The sequence below is a fragment of the Mycteria americana genome, chromosome 10 (genome assembly GCF_035582795.1).
Source record: "Mycteria americana isolate JAX WOST 10 ecotype Jacksonville Zoo and Gardens chromosome 10, USCA_MyAme_1.0, whole genome shotgun sequence".
NCBI classification, from domain to species: domain Eukaryota; kingdom Metazoa; phylum Chordata; class Aves; order Ciconiiformes; family Ciconiidae; genus Mycteria; species Mycteria americana.
Window position 1 is genome coordinate 4,258,272 of NC_134374.1, and position 19,812 is coordinate 4,278,083.

The 19,812-nt window shown below is 49.8% G+C and overlaps 1 protein-coding gene across 1 annotated transcript; it reads left to right on the top strand.

Moving 5' to 3' along the window:
* The first annotated feature begins 9,901 nt into the window (after positions 1-9,901).
* Positions 9,902-16,471, top strand: HMGB3 (high mobility group box 3). The gene is made up of 5 exons (XM_075513055.1): positions 9,902-10,080; positions 12,878-13,034; positions 13,556-13,695; positions 14,237-14,411; positions 14,971-16,471. The coding sequence occupies exons 1-5, from the start codon at positions 9,932-9,934 to the stop codon at positions 15,112-15,114; spliced, it is 765 nt and encodes a 254-aa protein (XP_075369170.1). The 5' UTR covers positions 9,902-9,931; the 3' UTR covers positions 15,115-16,471.
* Positions 16,472-19,812: the final 3,341 nt, after the last annotated feature.

A 19,812-nucleotide genomic window follows, 5' to 3' on the forward strand; every position in this document is an offset into this window, starting at 1 on the left:
GGGGTTTTGTAACTGGAGGTCAGGATTTGGACACTAGTTTATAAATTAAAGAACAGCCAGGGCTGTACAGGGTCTAAGCTATTTGGATATTTTTAAATGCCAGATACACTGGGCTGCTGCTGACATCCTGAAAATGTGCTGTCTCTGATGATACAGGGAAGGAAGTTTTGGCAGATTTTTGATTTTTTTTATTTTGTTTTAATCTTTTCAGTATGTTTGTCTTTCTTTTGTGATTGAAGCTGTTTTTCTTTGAAAGGCATCTACTTTTAGTTGGGGAAAAGGACAAAGCTGAGACATCTTGTGAGAATTGTATCAAACACCTTTATCTTGATATGAGAAGTTGTAATTAAAAAAAAAAAGTTAATTGACTTCAGTGGAATCTTTGATGAAAGGTATACCCCGATCTCAATAGACGTTGTCTTTTAAACCTAAAATGGGTTAACGAACCTAATGGAAAATGGAAATAGTTGCAAATTTTTTGGAGGAAGTTCACCTTCCTTTAACTGTAAAGCGATTCTCAATGTATGTATGTATATATATGTGTGTGTCTATAAAGAATATATGCACACATAAATTATACAATTTTAAAAGCAATTTCACTGTAAATATATTTGCTATTCACTCATTGTAATGTTCCTACACTCCTATGCAAAACAGGGATTAAATATGTTAACAAAGCAGATGTTCAATGAATGTAAAGCAAGAAGACCAATTCAGGAGCACTTGGCAGAAATCTACACCCTTTACTCTTAAATTTCCCCCCAAATAAATTGTTCCTGCCACATCATCAAGGATAGATGTAAGCATCTGGTGGCAGCAACCTGAGTTGGATACCTTGTCACAGTCTACGACTCTCCCATGCTTTTCAGTAATGTGAAGATATTCATGTAAGTCCCAACCGTGCATTGCAACACTCCCCTTCCCCTCCTTCATTGCTTCATCATCCTGTTGACTTCTTTATCTCCCTGCTGTCCTGCTGAGTGTAATACCTCCACGGCCCAGCAGCAGGAGGGAGCCTCATCGGCTTCAGTTCGTGCTCTGGTGTCTTAGCTCGGACCCATCCTCGCTGCTGGGCGTTGCTTGGGAGCGAGCTGGACTCTTGGTCTTTCGCAAAATCTCCCCCCCAGGGCTCTGGTAGCTCGGGCGCCGCTGGCAGCTGGCCCGTGCCGGCACAGAGGTGTATGCAGGGGAACTGCCTGGGATGGACTCATCTGCCCCGGTGGGGTTTGTGGTCCACGTCTGTCTCCAGGACTTGAGGTAGTTACTTTAAAAGTAGCTTGGTGTGTCTACAGGAGCTGCTGTCATACCTTGATTACAGTGTAGCTGCATACAAAGTGCAGTGACTGAAAATATTCCTGCCTTCTTGATAGCTTAATTGGTGGCATTTAGTTAATTGTGTATATTCTCTTTCAGTGGAATTAAATCTAGAATTATGCAACTGATCGTTTTTCCAAAAGCAGAGAGTCACTCAAGCCTGCTGCAGGATGAGAGCCTACCTGAGTCAGCCAACAACTTCCAGTTGTTCGAGCTGCTGTTTGCTGTCTGTTGCTATGGTGAAGCGATAGCACCAAACTGATACCAAAAAGGAAACGATATTTTCTGAACAAATTTATGAGAAGAAAACATGTATAGGGGACAGAGGGGTCATGGGGGAGAGTGGGGAAAGCTTAAGGGACTTTGAGGGCTTTCCTGAGCCAGTGTTTCTCATTCCCTTTTGAACTGAAGGTCCTAACCTAACCCTTTGAAGACAAGCCAAGACTCATCTTGTGCAGTGTCACCCTGGTGGGGTTTTTTTTACAACCAATTAAATGTTCTCCTAAACTGTAAATACTTAGAAAATAAATTTACATTTTTTTTTTCCCTTGCTTTTTGGGAGTCTGTGTGTGTATGGGCAATGTATTATTTTCCTGTTTCTCCAGATTCCTGGAGATCTTATGTCCCAGCAGTGGGCGATAAGTGGGAGATCTTATGTCCCAGGTCACAGATCAAGAAAACCTGCTTAATTTCCGCCTTTGCAGGACCTATATCATTTATGTCTTTTCTAACAATTAGATTTTTAACCCCTCTTAAAGCCCTGTTGTGCTAGCAGCGTGTTTCCCCACCAGGCTGAAATCACCCAACGCTCTCCTTGTTTTCTTACACCCAGACCTTCAACCTACTCCAGATGCCGGCCAGAACAGCTGGTCTGCGCAATGCACGCCCGCAGCTGATCGCCCGGCAGCCTGACCAGGCAGGGAAGAGACCGAGCACTGGGTTCGCAGTTCCTGCGGAGAAAACTTGTTCCTCCTTCTCTCTAGCCAAGGACTTTGTACGTCACTCCCCGTCGCAGCAGTGACACGGGCATCTGGAGACGGGCAGCCTGTCCTTAAGTTACAAACCACGGCCAGACCCAAAGCCTCATTCAGAACCGTGTTGTGAGATAGTGTAGCACCAAGATTATGCTTCCTGCAGAACATTCTCCTCTTTCATTCGTTCAAACGTGAGTGGTTTTAAGGTATCATCTTGTCTGTATGCTGTGTGCTGCCCTAGTCCTGTTTTCAAGTGTGGACAGTGGCAGGGTGGCCAAAGAGAAAAGGATACACTTTTGTGTTCAGGTATTGCTGAGTGTGTGTGTGGGGGGTATTAATGGTTTTGGAAACAGTTATTTGACGATCTGAAAGCAACTCTAACTACAGCAACATTTCGGGACTGTGAAATAAGTATCCAGTGGCAGCTTTCTTGTCCCAGCACCAGCCCTTCTGATTGCTTCCGTTAGTGTCACTTCAGTGGTGTCTGAACTACACCTTAGCCGTGTCATCACCAGCTTCTTTCTAATGTGGGGTCATGCCTCCCTTGATATCTAGTCCTTGGCTGGACTGCTGTTGGGTTGTAATTGGATTGGATTCCTAATAGAGTTTCTTGGTCCGCTGTCACAGCGTGATTGCAAGAACTTGTGTTGCATTGAATGTGGTCTTGATTACTTGCCAATTAAAGTGCAAGGAAAACACTTACAATCTTCTCCTTTAAAATTACATCTAGATTCCATCTCCTCTGAAGTCTATGGGAAACTTGCAGAGATTGTTTCCAGCGGTCCTGTCTTCCTACTTTTAGTATTTGGCTCGGTGGGTTAGGCAGATAAATGCTTTTTCTTTTTTTTCAGTGCCTCTAATTTTTTTGAGTGTGGCTCTTTGCATACAAAATGGAAGCAAAAACGCCCTTCTGAAGTTGAATTTTGCTCGTTGCTCATACGCCAGGTCGCTTGGGGTTTACAAGGTTTGGGATGGTGCCTCTTTAAAAAGAAGATACGTGGAAGCAGATGGTCCTGTGGTAGCTGAGGATGGAAGGAGACGCCTGAAGAACGTGTGTTGTGGCAGGAAGGATGTGTTAGATGCGGGAGCAGAGACGAGCGGGAATGTAAGGAGGCAGTATGCAGGGGGCACGCAATTTCCAGGAGTCTGGTAGCGTAGGAGGTGCTGTACTGCGGTGGCAAATCTCTTGGAGCAGGTGTGCAGGGGCAAACTGCCTGCCTGCCACCCCCTGGGCAGCTTGGCAGCGTGTGCTGGGAAAGAGCCAGGGCCGAGGTGTGAAGGCAAGCAAAGACAGGAGGGGGAGAAGGGAGAGAAAGGAAGAAAAAAGCCAAGAGGAGTGGGGACGACATGACAAGAAGCGGGGGGAGGGAGCCCACCTGTGAAGGTAACCGTGAGTTTCTGTTTATCTTGCCTGTGGTTATACTGCAAGGAAGTTTTGAACTGCTGCCTAATATGACTGTCAATTATTTTAGCTTGTATTTCTCACCTCGGTCCCCATGAAGTGCATTTGACAATAATTAATTTTGTGTGTGCAACTGGGAGTGTATCCTACTCCTGCAGAGGTGTCAGCTTAATGGGATACGGCTACAGGGGATAACAGGCTGTGCCACCCCATTAGGGGATTTGGGGGGGTCACCTGTTCATCTGGACTAATATTTTAATTGTTGGAACATTAGGTTTCCCGTAGTTGAATTGGGATCAGATTAACCTCTGTCTCTCTGAACTTACATGCTGGCAAGCTCCTTAAACACCATTGCTAATTTTATTTTCTACTTTCAGCACGTATTTAAGATAACTCTTTTTGTTTCATAGGTTAAAGAGGAAATATTCTCACTGGCTGAGATCCCAGTGAGCAATTACAAATATTTTACTATAGTTACAGGACTTGGAATTCAGCCTCAGGCCGTGGGCATCAGAAAATCCATGTGTGGAAATCCCACGTGTTGTAAGACTGGGAGGGTTTCATACAGAGGGATTCCTCCTCATCTTTACTGAAGTCAAACTCTTGATTTTAAAAAAAAAAAAAAAAAGCTCTTGTACTTGTAAATCAAACCTCTGCAAACAGCTTTCGACTATACCAGCTAGAGAAGGGTTAATTGAGCCTCTTCATCTCTATTGCATGTTAACACAGAAGGTCAGTGATGGGAGAAGCTAGGTCCAAACTGAAGGCTTTTGAAACAGCCCCCTAGCTAGCCTAATGAATATGCTGTTGAGATGAACAGGTCATTTAACACTTTTCATGTCGCTATTGTCCATCCAACCTTAAATGTCAACTCTGTCACTCTGATAGGCTGGTTCTGCTTAAAAAGGTTTCCTGGCTTTGTTAGATTCCTAGGAGGGATTTCCCCCCGTCCTTATTCCTAATTGCTGGCAGAACCCTACGGATGTATTTATATCAGCCTTTTCATTCGGGTCAAGTCTTCACTAGAGAATTTTGCCAGTGGGTAAGGGTTGCGAAGAGATGCGATCCAGGCAGAAGTGGAATCGCCAAATGCAGTTGTAATTATACTGCTTAAACTGCAGCTTACTGACCACAATGGAATAACTGGCTTTGCTAAGGGCAGGATGGTTTGATACGCCGCGTTGAGGAGCGTATGACGATGTGCCGGGATTGCTGTGTCTACGCTAGGACCATTTCACAGAGCTGGTGTGCTGGAGTTCAGCTGCCTGCGAACCGTCCGAGCCCGGTGCGGTCCCAGCCTCGGGGAAGGGCTGTGAATGGGGCCGGTGGAAAGGACCCTTCTGCCGACGCCTGCCTTGTAGCTAACCCCTCGCGACAGAGGGGGTAGCCCCCTCTCTGGTGTTTCTACCAGGGCCCTGAGCACATCTTTAGCGTGCTGACATTGGATGTCCAGGTTGCTTGAAAAAACATTTCATGGGAACTGAGTTGCATACCTGATAGAACTGAGTATTTATCAGAAATGTTTTCCTGAACTTCCTCACCCTGTGAACAGCAAGCATGTTTTTTTCTTGGGAGACTTCTATTTTTCCTGTGACTCACAGCATTCTGTGGCCTAGAAGGCCTCAGAAAATTACTCCTTAGCTTAGGAGGACAGCAGGCAGATGGCCCCAGGCTTTCCAGTGAGATTTCTTGATGCCTCCTGTACTCCTTGCCTCAAACAGACTCCCCAGTGCGGTGGTCAGGAGCACAACAACATGGGTGCTCCTAATTTAACCACACAGTCATGGGTTCAACATATTCCAAAGCTGGGTAAAGGGCAAAAGGACTGATGCTGTGTTGGTATCCAATATCTCATTGCAGTTACTTGCCCCTGCAGGCTTTCTTGGCTTTCTGATACCTGCATCAGCTGGCAGAGAGAAAGGTGGAAACTCGGGTATGAGCACTGGAAAATAAAGGCTGATGGGGTGAAATAGCACACCTCCAAGCATGTATGCTGCATACCAGAAGAACTGCTGTGGCTATTCCCAGTGATGCCGCCGAATCTGAGCCCAAGAAGCTCCTCAGTAAGGAAACTGCTTTGGCAATGCACTGTGTGTGTGAGCTGCCCCTCCAAAATGGGAACGAGGAAACTGTTTTATTCTTCCTGGAAATGATCATGTATGTTTGGGAAGCTTTTCAGACACAGTAGCTCATTTTGAGGTTTCATTGCATCGAGGGCTCTAGTCTTTTTCTGTGACTGGTGTGTTTCCAATTCACTGAGGTGCTTTGGAATTTCAATGTGTGAATTCATACCAGCCTCTTCCTAGCTATTAGTAGGCTACCCATGATCAAGGTAGCCAACACAAGAAGCACAATGTGCTCTAACCAATATTGGACAAGCCCGGTAAGGACATGACATCAATTCAAATCAACCGTTTGGCCAAAATCATCCCCAGTGCTGAGCAAATGCCTAGTGAAACTACCAAGAGGTCAAGTATAAGTTAATGTCAGGCTAACTTTCTACAGCAAGACAATCTGGATTCAGACTGGGAAGCTTGTTAAAGGTCTTGAGGACTAATCTTTCACACAGTTGTTGTCCTCCAGGATCCCTCCGAGGCATTCATGGTCTCACCGATGGGAACGAGATGGTCGAGGTACATTGTGAGAATGGCTGGATGAGCTGTGGAGCTGATCAGCGGTGGTGAGGATGCAGTTTCCTTACTACACCCATCATACAGTGTTCCGCAAAGATCAGTCATCTCTCTGGTTCTTTTCAGCGCTTCTGATTTCTGAACAGCTTAAATACATGGCGGGCTTTATTTTGCTAGCCATTTGACACAACCGGAGCAGGACAGGGCTGTGAGAAGGCTGACCCCACCAAGCTGTCGCTGAGTGTTCAGATGAGATCTGGCTGTTGGCTGAAGAATAGGTGAACTTACTCTAGACCTCAGGCAATTGTAGGGAGCAGAAGAAGGCATTTCATTTGTAACCATGGATGACTTTCCTGAATTTAAAGTGTATTTATGTAATCCGTTGATTTGTTGGAGGACTCCTTGGTGACTCCAGATTTTTTCACAGCAGCCTCCCTGTTCTATCTTCTCTAGCTGAAGAGGAGATGTCATTCCATCTTGGCACGTAATGACGTGGCCTCAGCTGTTTGCATCTCTGCCATTTCCTGGACAGCGCCAACATGATGTACGTGGGCCAGAACCTTCAGTGTTTGGCGACGCCAGCTGGGACAGGACTTTGCGGTCAACCTTCTCAGCAACAAGCTACTGCAAGTATTGGAAGCTGTCTGCTTGCTATGGGACCTTGAACCAAATTTTATGCCTCAGTCCTTATATTCAAGGTATGGCCTGCCCTGGATCCCTGCTGTGGCATGCAGGGTATGGCTGACAGTTGCTTAAAAACGTAGCACGTGTTTGCAAAATAAATCCCACCTGTAGCAATCATGGTGGGGATCAGGTCAGAACTTTCTGAAGGGAAGGTACAAGACTCTGCATTGAGCTCTCCTAGCATCGTTGCAAACCTTGCTGCCTTCTGTGCCAAGAGCCAGGCATCCTGAAATTTCTTTTAGTTTTGGTTTTCTTCTCATGCTTCCTGTAGCATAAATACACAGTAATCTGTAATATTAAAACAAACAAACAAAACCCCTAAAATTTGCCAAACCCACACTTTTTAGGAGTGTGTCCCTGCTCCTGGCTGTACGCTTCTGCACCCTCCTTTGCCTCGGCTCTGGTACTCGCCTGACTCCTTGGTACGCTGGTTCAGTCTGCTAATCCAGCAGAAAACTAACCCAGCAAAAAAGGAGGTTGAATTTTGGGCTTTGTTTATTTATTTTTTGCTAGGTTAGCGAGCTGCCTTGGCTCCCAGAGGGGTCAGGTGAAGGCCAGAGCTGGGGTGTGGGAGGAAGCGGGACTGCGTGCCCTGGAAGGGGTTGCAGCAAGAGGTTAGATTTGCTCAGCCAACTCTCCAGGCTGTTCTTGGTGCACTGCAGGAAAGCGCTCGGACGCGGGGGCCAGGTGCAATGTGCAGGGTGGAGGGCACTGCAGGAGAATTTATTTCCGCAGTGGCAATTCTGGGGGTGAGTAAAAACTTTCCCTATGGGGGTTATGTTCACCCATTTGCTACTCAGCCCTCCACTGCTTTCAAAACCATGCTGCGAGTGCTAGGACAAAACCTTCAACCCAGCTGTCTCTCAGCTACCAAAATATCTCCTTTGCCCCTTGACCAGCTGTCAAAACTTTCCTGGCCTTCCTAGAACAAGCGTCTTAGGGAATGTTTCCCTTGGCCTATGAGAAATGGAAGGGATGCTCTGGAGATGACTAGCAGGACTGCACATTCGATGCCACGTGCCTGTCCTAAGCAAGCCAGTCCATCAGGGCTGCCACCCCTCGCCTTTGTAATGCTCCCAGCTTGGTGTGCTCTGCAGGATGAGATTGTGGTTCAAGAAAGAAAGTGCTTCAGATCAAAAAATTGTGTACCTCCAGAGCCAAGAAAAAAAAGCCTTAATTATTCAACTAGTTTGAAACACTTTAAAGTATCTCTAAAAATAGGTGAGAGGGATATTTGACAGCTACAAAGAGATTATCCTGCAGTAGTATTGCTTGTCTTATTTTATGATGATGCTACGGAATACAGTCCCTCAGGTAGCCTCATTAATGTTTATGAATGAACCCCTTGTTTTAAGCTTTTGGTTTTAGAAGGTAGAAATAGGGCGAGAGGCTAGTAAGACTGGTTTTACCATATATGCCTTGGAAAGCCCAAGGACACGGGTGTAAGGTCTCTATAAGCCTCAGCAGTTCTGCGTATGGATGACAATTGGATTTGGGTGCTCGCTAGACCAGCTGAGAAGGTGTACCCTGAGGGAGAAATCCAGGCAGGACTTTGGCTAAAATCCTGGGTGAAATTCTGCACGCTTCGCAGTGGATCTGTCAGCAGGAGGTTGGCACTCCTCTATGTCTCATCAGCCGTTCTGTTTTGATCTCTTCGGGCAAAGGCAACCTGCGACCATATGTTGTTATAGCCATAAGCGCTTCCACAGGGCAGTATCTGGCAAACCGCGCTGCCTGCCAGCATCTCAGCCCAGGGTGGAGGCTTCTTTTCACTATCTATTCCTTAAAGAGGGCAACTGTTTCTTCTGGCTATCATAAAAGAAGAGTGGCAGTTACGCCCAGCCCGTAACAGTATGCGGTGGTTTCTGAGTCTTACCGCTCCAGCCTTAAAATAACAGCTCTTTTTTCCGAGCCAACCAACAATTGTGGTCAGCCACTAATACCAGTTTAACCATTTGGCAGCCGCCCTATAGGAAATAGCTCTTTCAAGAGAGCCAAAGGAGCCCTTGCCCCTCGGCCCCAGAGCCATGCTGGGTTGGTTTCAGTCAGAAGGGCATGTTTACGGATTTCCTTGTATACAACCAGCCTCTATAATAACAACCAAATCCTAGAAAGTTAATACCAAACAAATTGTGGAAGTAGGTTAGACGTACTAATTCAAGTTAATTGTTTTGGTGTTTTATTTGATGAATGAGCCGGTAAAACTCCCTGATCCCCCCAACAAACACACAGTTTCTTGCTCTGTAGTTCCTTTTCCATCCATCCTCTGCCGGGACGGTCAGCAGAGTTTATTTTGGGCTCGGCTCCCTCCCTGTTACGCACAGTAGTAACCGGCTCTGCAAGCAGTGCCGTTGAAACTGGAATCGGGCCCTGACGGCTTCAGGGCAGAAATTAGCGCTGAAGGGCTACCGCAGGCCGGGGTTCCCCCTCTCCGCCGGCACGCTGCCGTAGCTGGCCCTCGTCCCTGTTGCTCCGCGGCTCCCCGCGGAGGCGGCTCCCCTCGTCCCCCCGCTCTCGCAGCGGATCTCATCTGCAGGAGGGCACCTCCGCGGGCAGCGTGCGGAGCCGCAGCCGCCCTTCGCTACCCACCGCCGCGGCTCTCCGCCGGGCAGCGACTCCGCGCACGGCCCCGGACCCTTCCGCGGTGAACGGGGCAACCGGCTCCCCCGGGCAGCCGCGACCACGTGGCGAGGGCAGTTTCCCGGCCACCGGCCGCAGCGCTCGCTCGCTCGCTCGCTCCCTCCCGGGGCGGAGGTTCCGCGGGGCGCGCAGCGGCGCGCGCCCACCTCGCGCCAACTTTCCCCCCCCCGCGCCCCGCGCCACCGAGCTCCCCTTTCCCCGGCGGGCGCTCGTTTTGAATGAATGACCTCACCCGCGCCGGCCAACCGCCGCGCCGCCGCGCTTAATATTCATGAGGCGGCGCGCCAATGAGCGGGCGAGGAGGTTGTTTTAAACGGCAGAGCCCCGCAGCCAATCAGGCCGCTCTCGTAGGCAGCCAACGCGAGGCTGAGCCGCGCCGAGCCCCGCGTCGTGCCCTGCGCTCCAGCTCCTGTCCACACTACCGCGAACAATACAGGTACGTGCAGCCCCGCCGCAACTTTTCGGGGGGCGGCTGCCCCCTGCCCGCCCCGCCGCCGCCCCGCCCTGCCCCCGCGCCTTCGCCCCTCTGCTCTGCCTGCCCCGGGCTTTTTTTTTTTAATTATTTTTTTTTGTTTTCCGTTCCTGCCTTCCTTTCTCCGAGGGTGTTGTTTTTTTTTTTTTTTTAATTAAAAAAAAAAATCGGAAAAATCACCCAAAACTTTCTTCCCCGCTCGCGAGGGGATCGGCGGTGCCGGGGCAGATGCTGCGCGCAGCTGGCGGGGCGGCGGGCAGCGGGCGAGGCGCAGCGTTTGCCCCCCGTCCTCCTCCCCTGCCCCGCCGGGAGGCCCCCCCCGGCGCGGAGGGGCTACCTGTCCCCGGTGCAGCCCGGTTTCTCCGCGCCGGGCTCCCGTGCCGCCGAGAGTAATATGGCTGGTGCAGCAACTACACCGGGACTAACTCCTCTTCTCCCCCGCATGGGCAGGGATTTTTCTCTGCCGCCTCCTAATGTCGCACGGCAAAACGCGCGGCGCCCTCGGCTTTTATTTGCCCCCTTCCCCCGGGTGGGCTCGGTGGGGCTGGCGGCGGTGGGAAAGTTGTTGGCCGTGCGCAATGCCGTCCCCGCTGTTTATTCTGCATTAATATGGCTGTCGCTTTAGCATCTGACAGGGATAAACCCTGCGCGCTGCGCCCGTCTGTCCCGGCGAAGCAGTTTTTTTCTCGCCGCCGCCGCCTCCAAACTCCCCCGATCCCTTCGCCTCTGCCTCCGCCGCTCTTCCCCTGCCCGGGAAGGTGTCTCCGGCGGGGCTGCGCCCGCGGCGGGGCCCCGCATCGCCTCTTCCCCGCGCCGCGCCGCCCGTGCTGTGGGCATTAATATGGCTGGCGCTGGAGAGCCCCGGCGAAGGGAAGAAAGACGTGTAAGCGGCATAGGGATGGGGAGGGGGGTCGCGGCGGGGGAAATCTCCTTCCCGGCGCCCCGCAGGGGGCTCAAACCTTTCGCTTTCGCCCCGGCTCCTCTCTCCCCACCGCCCCGCGCCCTCGGCCGGGCGCCGGGGGGCCGCCCCGGGGCTCTCCGCACTCTTTTTCTGGCGGCGCGGAGGAGCGTAGCGGCGGCGATAATGGCTGCACGGGAGCCTTTGTTAGAGAGCGCTGCGCTAGGCAGGGGCCGGGGGGGGGGGCGCCTCCCGCCCGCGCCCCGGCCCCGCCGCCCCCGCCGCCCGGCGGGGGGCCGAGCGGGGAGCCCCTTCGCGGCGGGGGCGGCGTTTTGGCGGGGCCGGCGGCCGGGGGCGGCGGGCGCGGGGGGCCGAGCGCGGCGGAGGGGGAGCGCGGCTTTGTTCGGCGGCGCGGCGGCGGCGCCGGGAGAAGCCATCTTAGCGAGCGGGGCCGGCCCTGGGCGCGGAGCGCGGCCGCCGCCGCTCCCGCTGCCGCTCGCACCGGCCGCCCGGGGCCGGGCCGGCGCCCCGCGCCCCCGGCCGCCGCCCGGCCCCCCGGCGCCCCCCGCCCGCCGCCCCGCCGCATTTCAGGGGCACTTTCTTTCATCAGGAGGCATTTCACAAAATGGAAGATGAATTATTGGCGTCTGGCGGAGCCGCCGCTGCCACCTCCGCCCGCCGGCCCCGGCCCCGCCGCAGGTGCCCGCGCCCCGCGCCGCCGAGCCCGGCCGCCGCCGTGACCTTGGGGGGGAGAAGATGGCGGGAGGGGAGCGGAGCGGAGCGCGGCGGAGGCCGGGCCGGCCGCGGCGGGCCGCTCGCCCCCAACTTCGGGAGCAGGCGGCGGCCGCGGCCCCGCTCCGCGCTCCTGCCCCGCCGCTTTATGCCCCGCTTGGGCGGGCTTCCCCTCTGCTGCGGGGGGCTTTCGGGCGGGAGCGGGGGTCCCGCCGGGCTCCGGGAGCGGCCGCGGCGGGAGAGGGCGGCTCGAAGCCGCTTTTGCTGCGCACGGGGGGTTAATAGGCGCAATTAAATATTAACGTCGTGCTAATAAAAATTAAATTTTCAAACGCTTGAGGAGCTGTGAATAGGAAATATTGCTGCGGGATTTTTTTTTTTTTGAGGGGGGAAAAAAAAATAATACGGAAGAGGGGGGAAGAAATACAGCCCAAAAGTTAGCATCACCCTCGCGGTGACTTGCTAATCACATCTTTGCACTGACCACTACGCCTCCGAACATGTGTCACTTGGTGGAGCAAGAGCAAGCGCCGCTCACCTCGCAGAGCTCCGCGGGTCCTATTGTGTGTAAAACTAGCCTCTCTCTGCACACCTTCTTGTATGTAAAAGGTTATGGCACTTTTACGGGGGGGAACAATCTGTCCTGCCTTTCTACCTGGACGGCAGCTGCTGACATGTGAACTCCAGCTACTAAAGGGATAAGTCGTTGCCTGCCACCGTGCGTGCCACTCAAGCCCCAGTGTGGTAGCCAACTAAAACAAATAGTTTATATTAGTTCATACGTAACTCTTAATGGGCAGAAGTATGTGTATTTAATAGCCTGTCTCCAGTCTTTGGACATGATGTAAATATATATCAGTGTAAAACTTAAATCTAGTGACCAGTTTCACTTGGCTCAAGTCTGCAACCCAAGTGTCAAGGAAGAATAATTTAAGTCTCTGTATTGGGGATGGTAGGAGGTGTTGGGGGGAAGAAAGGGATGTGTTACTGATGGGACATCGCTTCAGGGGATGGTGGTGTGCGCGCATATAAATATATGCACATCGTATATGTATACACACATACATATACACATTCATCCATACATGCATTCACTTGTTATTTTTTCTCCTTTTTCCCTCTTCCCTGCAGAGTCAAGATGGCTAAAGGTGATCCGAAGAAGCCCAAGGGCAAGATGTCTGCCTATGCCTTCTTTGTGCAGACGTGCCGTGAGGAACATAAGAAAAAGAACCCAGAGGTTCCAGTCAACTTTGCAGAGTTTTCCAAGAAGTGCTCGGAGAGGTGGAAGGTACCTTAATTTGTGGCTTCTTGAAGGGATAACTTCTTATGGTATCTGCTAGGATGACGTGCGTGTGTCTGAACACGAAGGGAGCTGGTGCTGTTTTGGTCTGTGTGCTGTTCTTGGCAAGGCGTCCCAGCCATTGATCGGGTGCTGCTGACTCCTGTAACGATCATGAAGGCTTCAGCCCAGCGTATCTGCCCGTTTAGGTGCTTTGGCTACAGCCTGGCCTTTTTTCCTGTTCCCAAGCAGTGCTCTTCAGCAGCTGCCTCCCTCCAGGCCTGTGTCCTCGAGGAGGAGTCTGGCTGTGCTTGTCCCATTCCCGTTGCTTCCCTCTCGCTGAGTATGCCAGCTGTGGCTGCGGTCCCCGGTACAGGACCTTCGTCCCCAAGGTGGTCCAGTTAGAAAACAAACAAATTCCGAAACTCCCCTATCGAGTCAGTATGTGTTGGCTTGTTTACTTAAAGTTTGCGAGCTATTGAACAGTTGGGTAATCGCAGGTTCGGTGTCTTGTTTTTTGGTTTTTTTAGACCATGTCAAGCAAGGAGAAGGCTAAATTTGATGAAATGGCAAAGGCTGATAAGGTACGATATGATAGAGAAATGAAGGACTACGGACCAGCTAAGGGTGGCAAGAAGAAGAAGGACCCCAACGCCCCGAAACGACCACCGTAAGTAACTTGGAGGCATTCAGTGCACAAATATTTTGGTTTGTTTTCACACCCTGTAACACAGCTGATAGGTTTCCATAAAAGAAGTAGATGGGGCATACCGTTGGTATAGCAGTATTGGTAATACTCCTAGCTTACTGGTACTGTCTTGTAAATCTTCTGGGCAGCTTGCGATCTTGAGCATGTAGAGTGCTAACAGGAATTGTCAGTACTTGGCACCCTTAAACTCGTAGTGATGGAAGATGTGGAAATGACTGGGTCACAGTGAGACTTGTGTATCTAAGATGAAATTGGGTGGGGGGGATAGACAGCACTTGATTAAAAACGGCATTGGGTGAAACTGCAGGTCTGGGCCCCAGTAAAATCAAAACATATTTGGGTTTGTGGTGTGTTTGGGTTTTTTTTTTCTTAAGTAAAAAAAAAGTGTTTCTACTCAGTGTGTGAGTGCGTGTGTGAATGTTGTGGGTGAGGGATGGAGGAAGGGGATGTTCCCTGGACATGCTGCTGCGGTGCTGACTGTCCTCTGGTGCTTCTCCCCAAGGTCTGGCTTCTTCCTCTTCTGTTCAGAGTTCCGCCCCAAGATCAAGTCCACAAACCCTGGCATATCCATCGGGGATGTAGCAAAGAAACTGGGCGAAATGTGGAACAACCTCAGTGATGGTGAAAAGCAGCCTTATAATAATAAGGCAGCTAAACTGAAGGAGAAGTACGAGAAGGTAAGGCTAGTTTTCACTTGTGCCTCTTCCATACCGGCTCTCGTGTCGATGTGTTTCTGTAACATGGACCCAGCTAAGGTGGCCCCAGCGTAGCGAGCATCTCCAGCTTACAGACCTCTTCTCCTTGCGCTGCGTGCTACGTAGCCGAACTTTGCGTACGTTGGGACAGAGTAGGTTAGAGAGCCGCGGGCGGATTCCAGCGAGGAGGGAGAGCTTTCCCCCAGCGATGTGCAGCAGCGGCTGCTCGTGTTGCTCCAGCAAGGGGCTTGCTGTGCTGTTGAAGGAGCTTTGTCCCGTTAGCAGGAAGCTTAAGAGAGGCTGGGTTCTCTTCTCCTCCTCAAAGAAATAACTGTGAACGCAGGGTTCGAGGCCTCCATCATCCGGAGGCAGTGGAGTATGCTTAGGTGTCTGCGTACCTGTGTGCTGTAATGCTGGCTGTCTCCCCTTTTGGGGGTGCAGCTGTGGAAGGCCAGTCCCTTTACGTTAACGCCTGCTGCTGTACAAATGCTGTATGTGTTTGCTGCTTAGAGCAAATTAAGACATCCTCTTGACTTTGCAGGATGTTGCAGACTACAAGTCTAAAGGAAAGTTTGATGGCGCAAAGGGAGCAGCAACCAAAGCTGCTCGGAAAAAGGTAGAGGAAGAAGACGAAGAGGAGGAGGAGGATGAAGAAGAGGAGGATGAAGATGATGATGATGAATAAAACTGTACAATACTTGTCTCCATGTGAATACCATAGAGTAGGGGAAACACCATAAATGAAGCACCTCTTATTTGAGATGGTGTCTCTTGCCCTTATTAGGCTTAATTAAAAAAAATTTGGATTCCGATCGCGTTGTAGTTTCTAAAAGTGCTCTAGAAATTGTAACTGGTTTACATGAAGTGGCCATGGGTGTAGTGAGCACCCTGAAACTGTATCAAAGTTGTACATATTTCCAAACATTTTTAAAATGAAAAGGCGCTCTAGTGTTCTCCTAACTCTGTGCACTTTGCTGTTGGTGTAACAAAGCATTTAAAAATGTTTCAAGCATTTTTTTAATTTGTAAGGTGGTGTTACTATATGGTTATTGGCTAGAAAATCCTGGGTTATAAACTGTACATATCTATAGTTTGTAAAAACTAGACAGATTCTTGTGGTACATGCTTAGAGTTATGATGCCTTAGAGGAGCAGTGATTACTTGGAAAGGCTGTACGTTCCCTGGGGTGCCATGGCCCAAAGCATGCACTGTGAGGGTAGATCTATTTACACTACAGTGGGCGTCCATTTAGCTTAAAGTTGTCTTTCTGTATATAGTGAAATAGCATTCTGCTGCCATTCTTAGTTGTGGAAGGGGGTTCAGCTGGCATGAGAAGTGTATGGATTTTTTTAGTTAAGTGCGGTAGTTTTTAAACTGAAACTGTAGACATCTCTTCATCGTCAACTAAGTGAAGAGCCAGTGCAGCAACTGAAGTTCAAAAACACTCTGTACTTAAACGAATTTGCAACGTTCTGTTTTTTTTGTATGTTTAGAATGCTGAAATGTTTTTGAAGCAAAATAAACAGTATTACATTTTTAAAACTGTTCTTGACAACACTCTAAATTTCTGGTTTAAAAAGATCTTAACAACAGCAAGAGGTTCATTTTGAAGTCTGTGGCATCCCTCAGGGCTGGTGACTTAGGAAACATTCTGACTCAAGGATAAAAAAAAAAAAAATAATAAAAAAAATAAATAAATGGTGGCCAGCCAAAACTGGCTGAATTGAAAGAGATGGCTGCTCCAGCTAATATGCAATCGTAACTGTTTATGGCTGAGTGGCATAAGATGCTATGCAAGTTTGAACTTTATTACTTGAACTTGGGAGCCTAAATGAACATTCATGACGTAATTGTTTGTTTGTGTGTGTATATAGCAGCATTCAGAGATGCAGAGAAAGGTAGGTGGCTAGGAATGAGGCTGACACCATGGAATAAGTATAAAAGCATAGTTTGGATTTTTTTTTTTCAGTTGTGTTGGGTAAATTTATAGCCCAAATGCATTGCTGTACATATTAAAATGTGCCTTTTTTGTCCTGTGTTAAACTGTTTCAGACTTGTGGTTTTTTCTAGCATCTTAATTCGTGGCAGGAGCCAGGCGCCTAGTCTAACTCCCTGCTGAAGTAGGATCGTGGCGCAGGTACTTAGTCTGTGTCCTTTCTCTGACGATGGAGGTTTTAATAGGAATTGGTTGCTGTGAGGTGGGTTGGGGGAGTGACGCAGGTCTCTTTCCCCTTTGGTGACCAGCCGGCTGCGTTGCAGTCTTGCCATCTTTCCAAATCCAAACTGGGGATGTTTTGCAGCCCTTGGAAGGGAAAGGTAATACCTGGTCTCTTGCCGGCGACTCTAACCTCATTTTTCCTTAGCACAGGAACTGCGCATAACTGGGAAAACTATAGCAGCCCCTCGCTACCCTTGAATTCCTTCCTTGTGCTGGCTGTAGTTAGCAGCCAGTGTTTGCTTGGCAGCGAGGAGGAGATGGGGGTGTGAGGATACTTGCATTAATAGCAGGTCAAAGTTGTGGGCTGCCGTGTGCAGCTGACTTAAGAGGACAGGGTAACTCATTAGTGTAAACTGTGGGTACGGGCTGCTACCACGGCTTCATTTGAGCCAAACTGAAGATTAATGAGGGCCAGGCTTACAGGCACTAACTGCTTCTAATGTGGATAAAACTGCTTCGTTGCCTAATTGGGTAGCACGTCTGGCTTCCTGTGACTTCTCAACACCCACAGTATCTTGGCAAAACAGTCTGATCTAGTGTTGAGATAGACTAGAACCTGAAAGCAAAACCAAGCAAAACTTGGTATTGGGGAAGCAAGCTAATAAACTTCCATGAAACACAGCAACATGCAGCAACTTTTTTTTTAAGGCTAAGTTACAGTTGGATCACTTAGAAAATACTTCTATAATTGCTTAATTATGGCAATTCTTAGTGTCTTTAATGCTCAAAAAACTGTATGAAATTGGCCCCCATTTTATGGGAAGTTGCATTTTAAAAGCCTCAATAAAGCTGCATCTGGAAAAGAAATAGGTACCTTTGTATTCGCTACCCTTTCTGCACGTCTTCTGATGGAAGGGAGGAGACGACTGGAGATTCCAGCACGTGGATGTTTGATGGGGAAGTGGTGGAGTAGAAGAGAAAAGCAATGGCATCATTTCAGGAGCTGTAATACTGTTTCTATTGTCTAGTTGGCAAAATCTCCCCTTAGCCGCATATGGGAATTAGTGTAGATCACTGCTGTGCAAATCGAGCTTGGCTTTGAATTAACTGCTAGTGAGCTGAGCCCCTAGTTGATAGTATTAGCAAATAAGAACTAGAGCTGACACCTCTTTGTCTTCGTTATATTGGAAATCTATCGAGTTGCAGGGCTTGATTAAGGTCTTGGACCTTACGGTGCACTACCTATTCCTGCTCTGCAAATTTCTAAAATATGGCATGCCTCGGGGATGCTGTTCAATACAATGCTAGTGCAGGACTCTGGGGACTCAGATTTGGATATTGCAGATGTAGTGATGATGTTTCTTCCCCCAGTGCTCTACCATTGATAAATACCATAGTGTGAATGTATATAAATAACACATGATTTCCCCCACCACCACTGGTTTGTGTGTTCTGAGATGTCATCTCAAATATTGGGAACTGCTTAATTTCACCCAGCTCCATTTTTTTGATAGAACACCCTCCAAATGCTCTTTCTCTCTGCTTTGAAATGCTTGTGGTGTTTCAGAGCAGACATTTCTGCTTTGGGCTGCTGTACCGCTAAAACTTCTAGTTTGACTTTAGTCCCAAGCCAAGCAGAGTAAATATGTCTCTTATTAACTCCATTATATGTAGAGAAGGGTAATGATAAAATAGATTTGGGGAAAGGGAGGGGAGGGAGGAAGAGAGGCTCTTCTTTGCATGAATTAGACAGAGCTGACTACGAGACTGAGACTGCTTGTGTTCCCAAAACGCAAAATGTGATTTGTTGCATCCCCCGTGCCTGCTGAAGTCAGGCTCTGAGGACGAGGGGCTCCGTTAAGCAAAAGGGACGGTGCCGGTACTGCGCCTCTTGAAGCCGCTCTGGGGAGGCAGAGGATGGCTCGACTGGGTGGGGTGGTCCCGCCGGATGCCTAAAACAGCGGCAGAGGTGTGAGAGCTTTTGCTCGAGGGAAAGCATCTGCCGGTGCTGACGCAGGGCAGGTGCTGGACGTGGCGCAGAGACGGGCAGAGGCAGGCGGGGTGCTGCGGCAGGCGGGGTGCTGCCCGGCGGCACGGACCCTCGTCGTGCGGGTCGTTGCCCGTGGTCGGTACCACGGTTTGATTGGCGCTCAGAACTATACATAGTCTTGAGAACACAGTCGCTACCAAAAAATGCACCACATCCCTCTGAAATCAAACCGTCTGGGGGGCGATGGGATGAACGGGGCTGCAGAACTGCTCTCTGCAGGCCAGAGCCTGCCTCTGCCGAAAATGAGCCCGGCAGTCTATTAGCACGACCCGGGGAGGCAGAGGAGCGATGCTCTCCCGCTGCTCTGTAGCCTATACATTTCTAAATTCAGTTGAAACGTGGTAAATACTTGGTGTGAGCTGAAAGTGAGCCCTTAGACTAGAGGGGGGGCTCCGGGGGAGGGACTGCATCGGGAAAGCCCCACTGCTGGTGTGGGGTTAGCTCCCCACAAGCAGTCACAACGAAAACCGTGCTGCAGGATGGTTTCCTACTGCTCCTGTCGGTATCCTAATGCATCTGTGGGGAAGCAGTGCATTAATTTTTCTGTAATAAAATTAATTAAAAATCCTAGTCCAAATGCATATTGAATCAATTAGCAGCCAACGGCTGCAGCTCTAACGGAGGTCCATAGGAAGGTGAGAGTCTGCTTTGGGGATCGTGCTGGGGATACAGGCAGAGTCAAAACGTCTCTCATCTGCTCCCTTTGAACGGCTGATTTTTATATAGTTTTATTCACTCCTAATAAACCCTGCAGGAACAGCAGCAAGGTGCGAGGGCTTCTGTTGGCTCTGGCTCAGGTGGTGGCAGGTGAATGGCTTTTTGCTTCCAGCCTCTAGCACAATTCTGGCAGCCACCTCGAGTTTATGTTTTCCCTCTGCTCACTCGGGCTGTTGTCCCACAGGCAAAGAAACATCCCCCAAGTAAGCCCTCTTCTGCTGAGGGTTTTGGGAAGCAGGGCTTGGACCAGGAGAAGTGGCTGGGATGGGACCTCCCCGCTGGCTTTGCAGGACGCTGCATTTATGGCTGTGCTGCTGTTTGCTTTCTGACAAGCCTCCCCTCTGTGAATGTTAGCCCGAGCTCGCTCTCCTCTAAAAGATAATGGCAGGAACTGTGACAAGTGACATATTTATTTCTTTCTGCTAGGGCTGCACCACATTTTAATGCAATAAACTGAA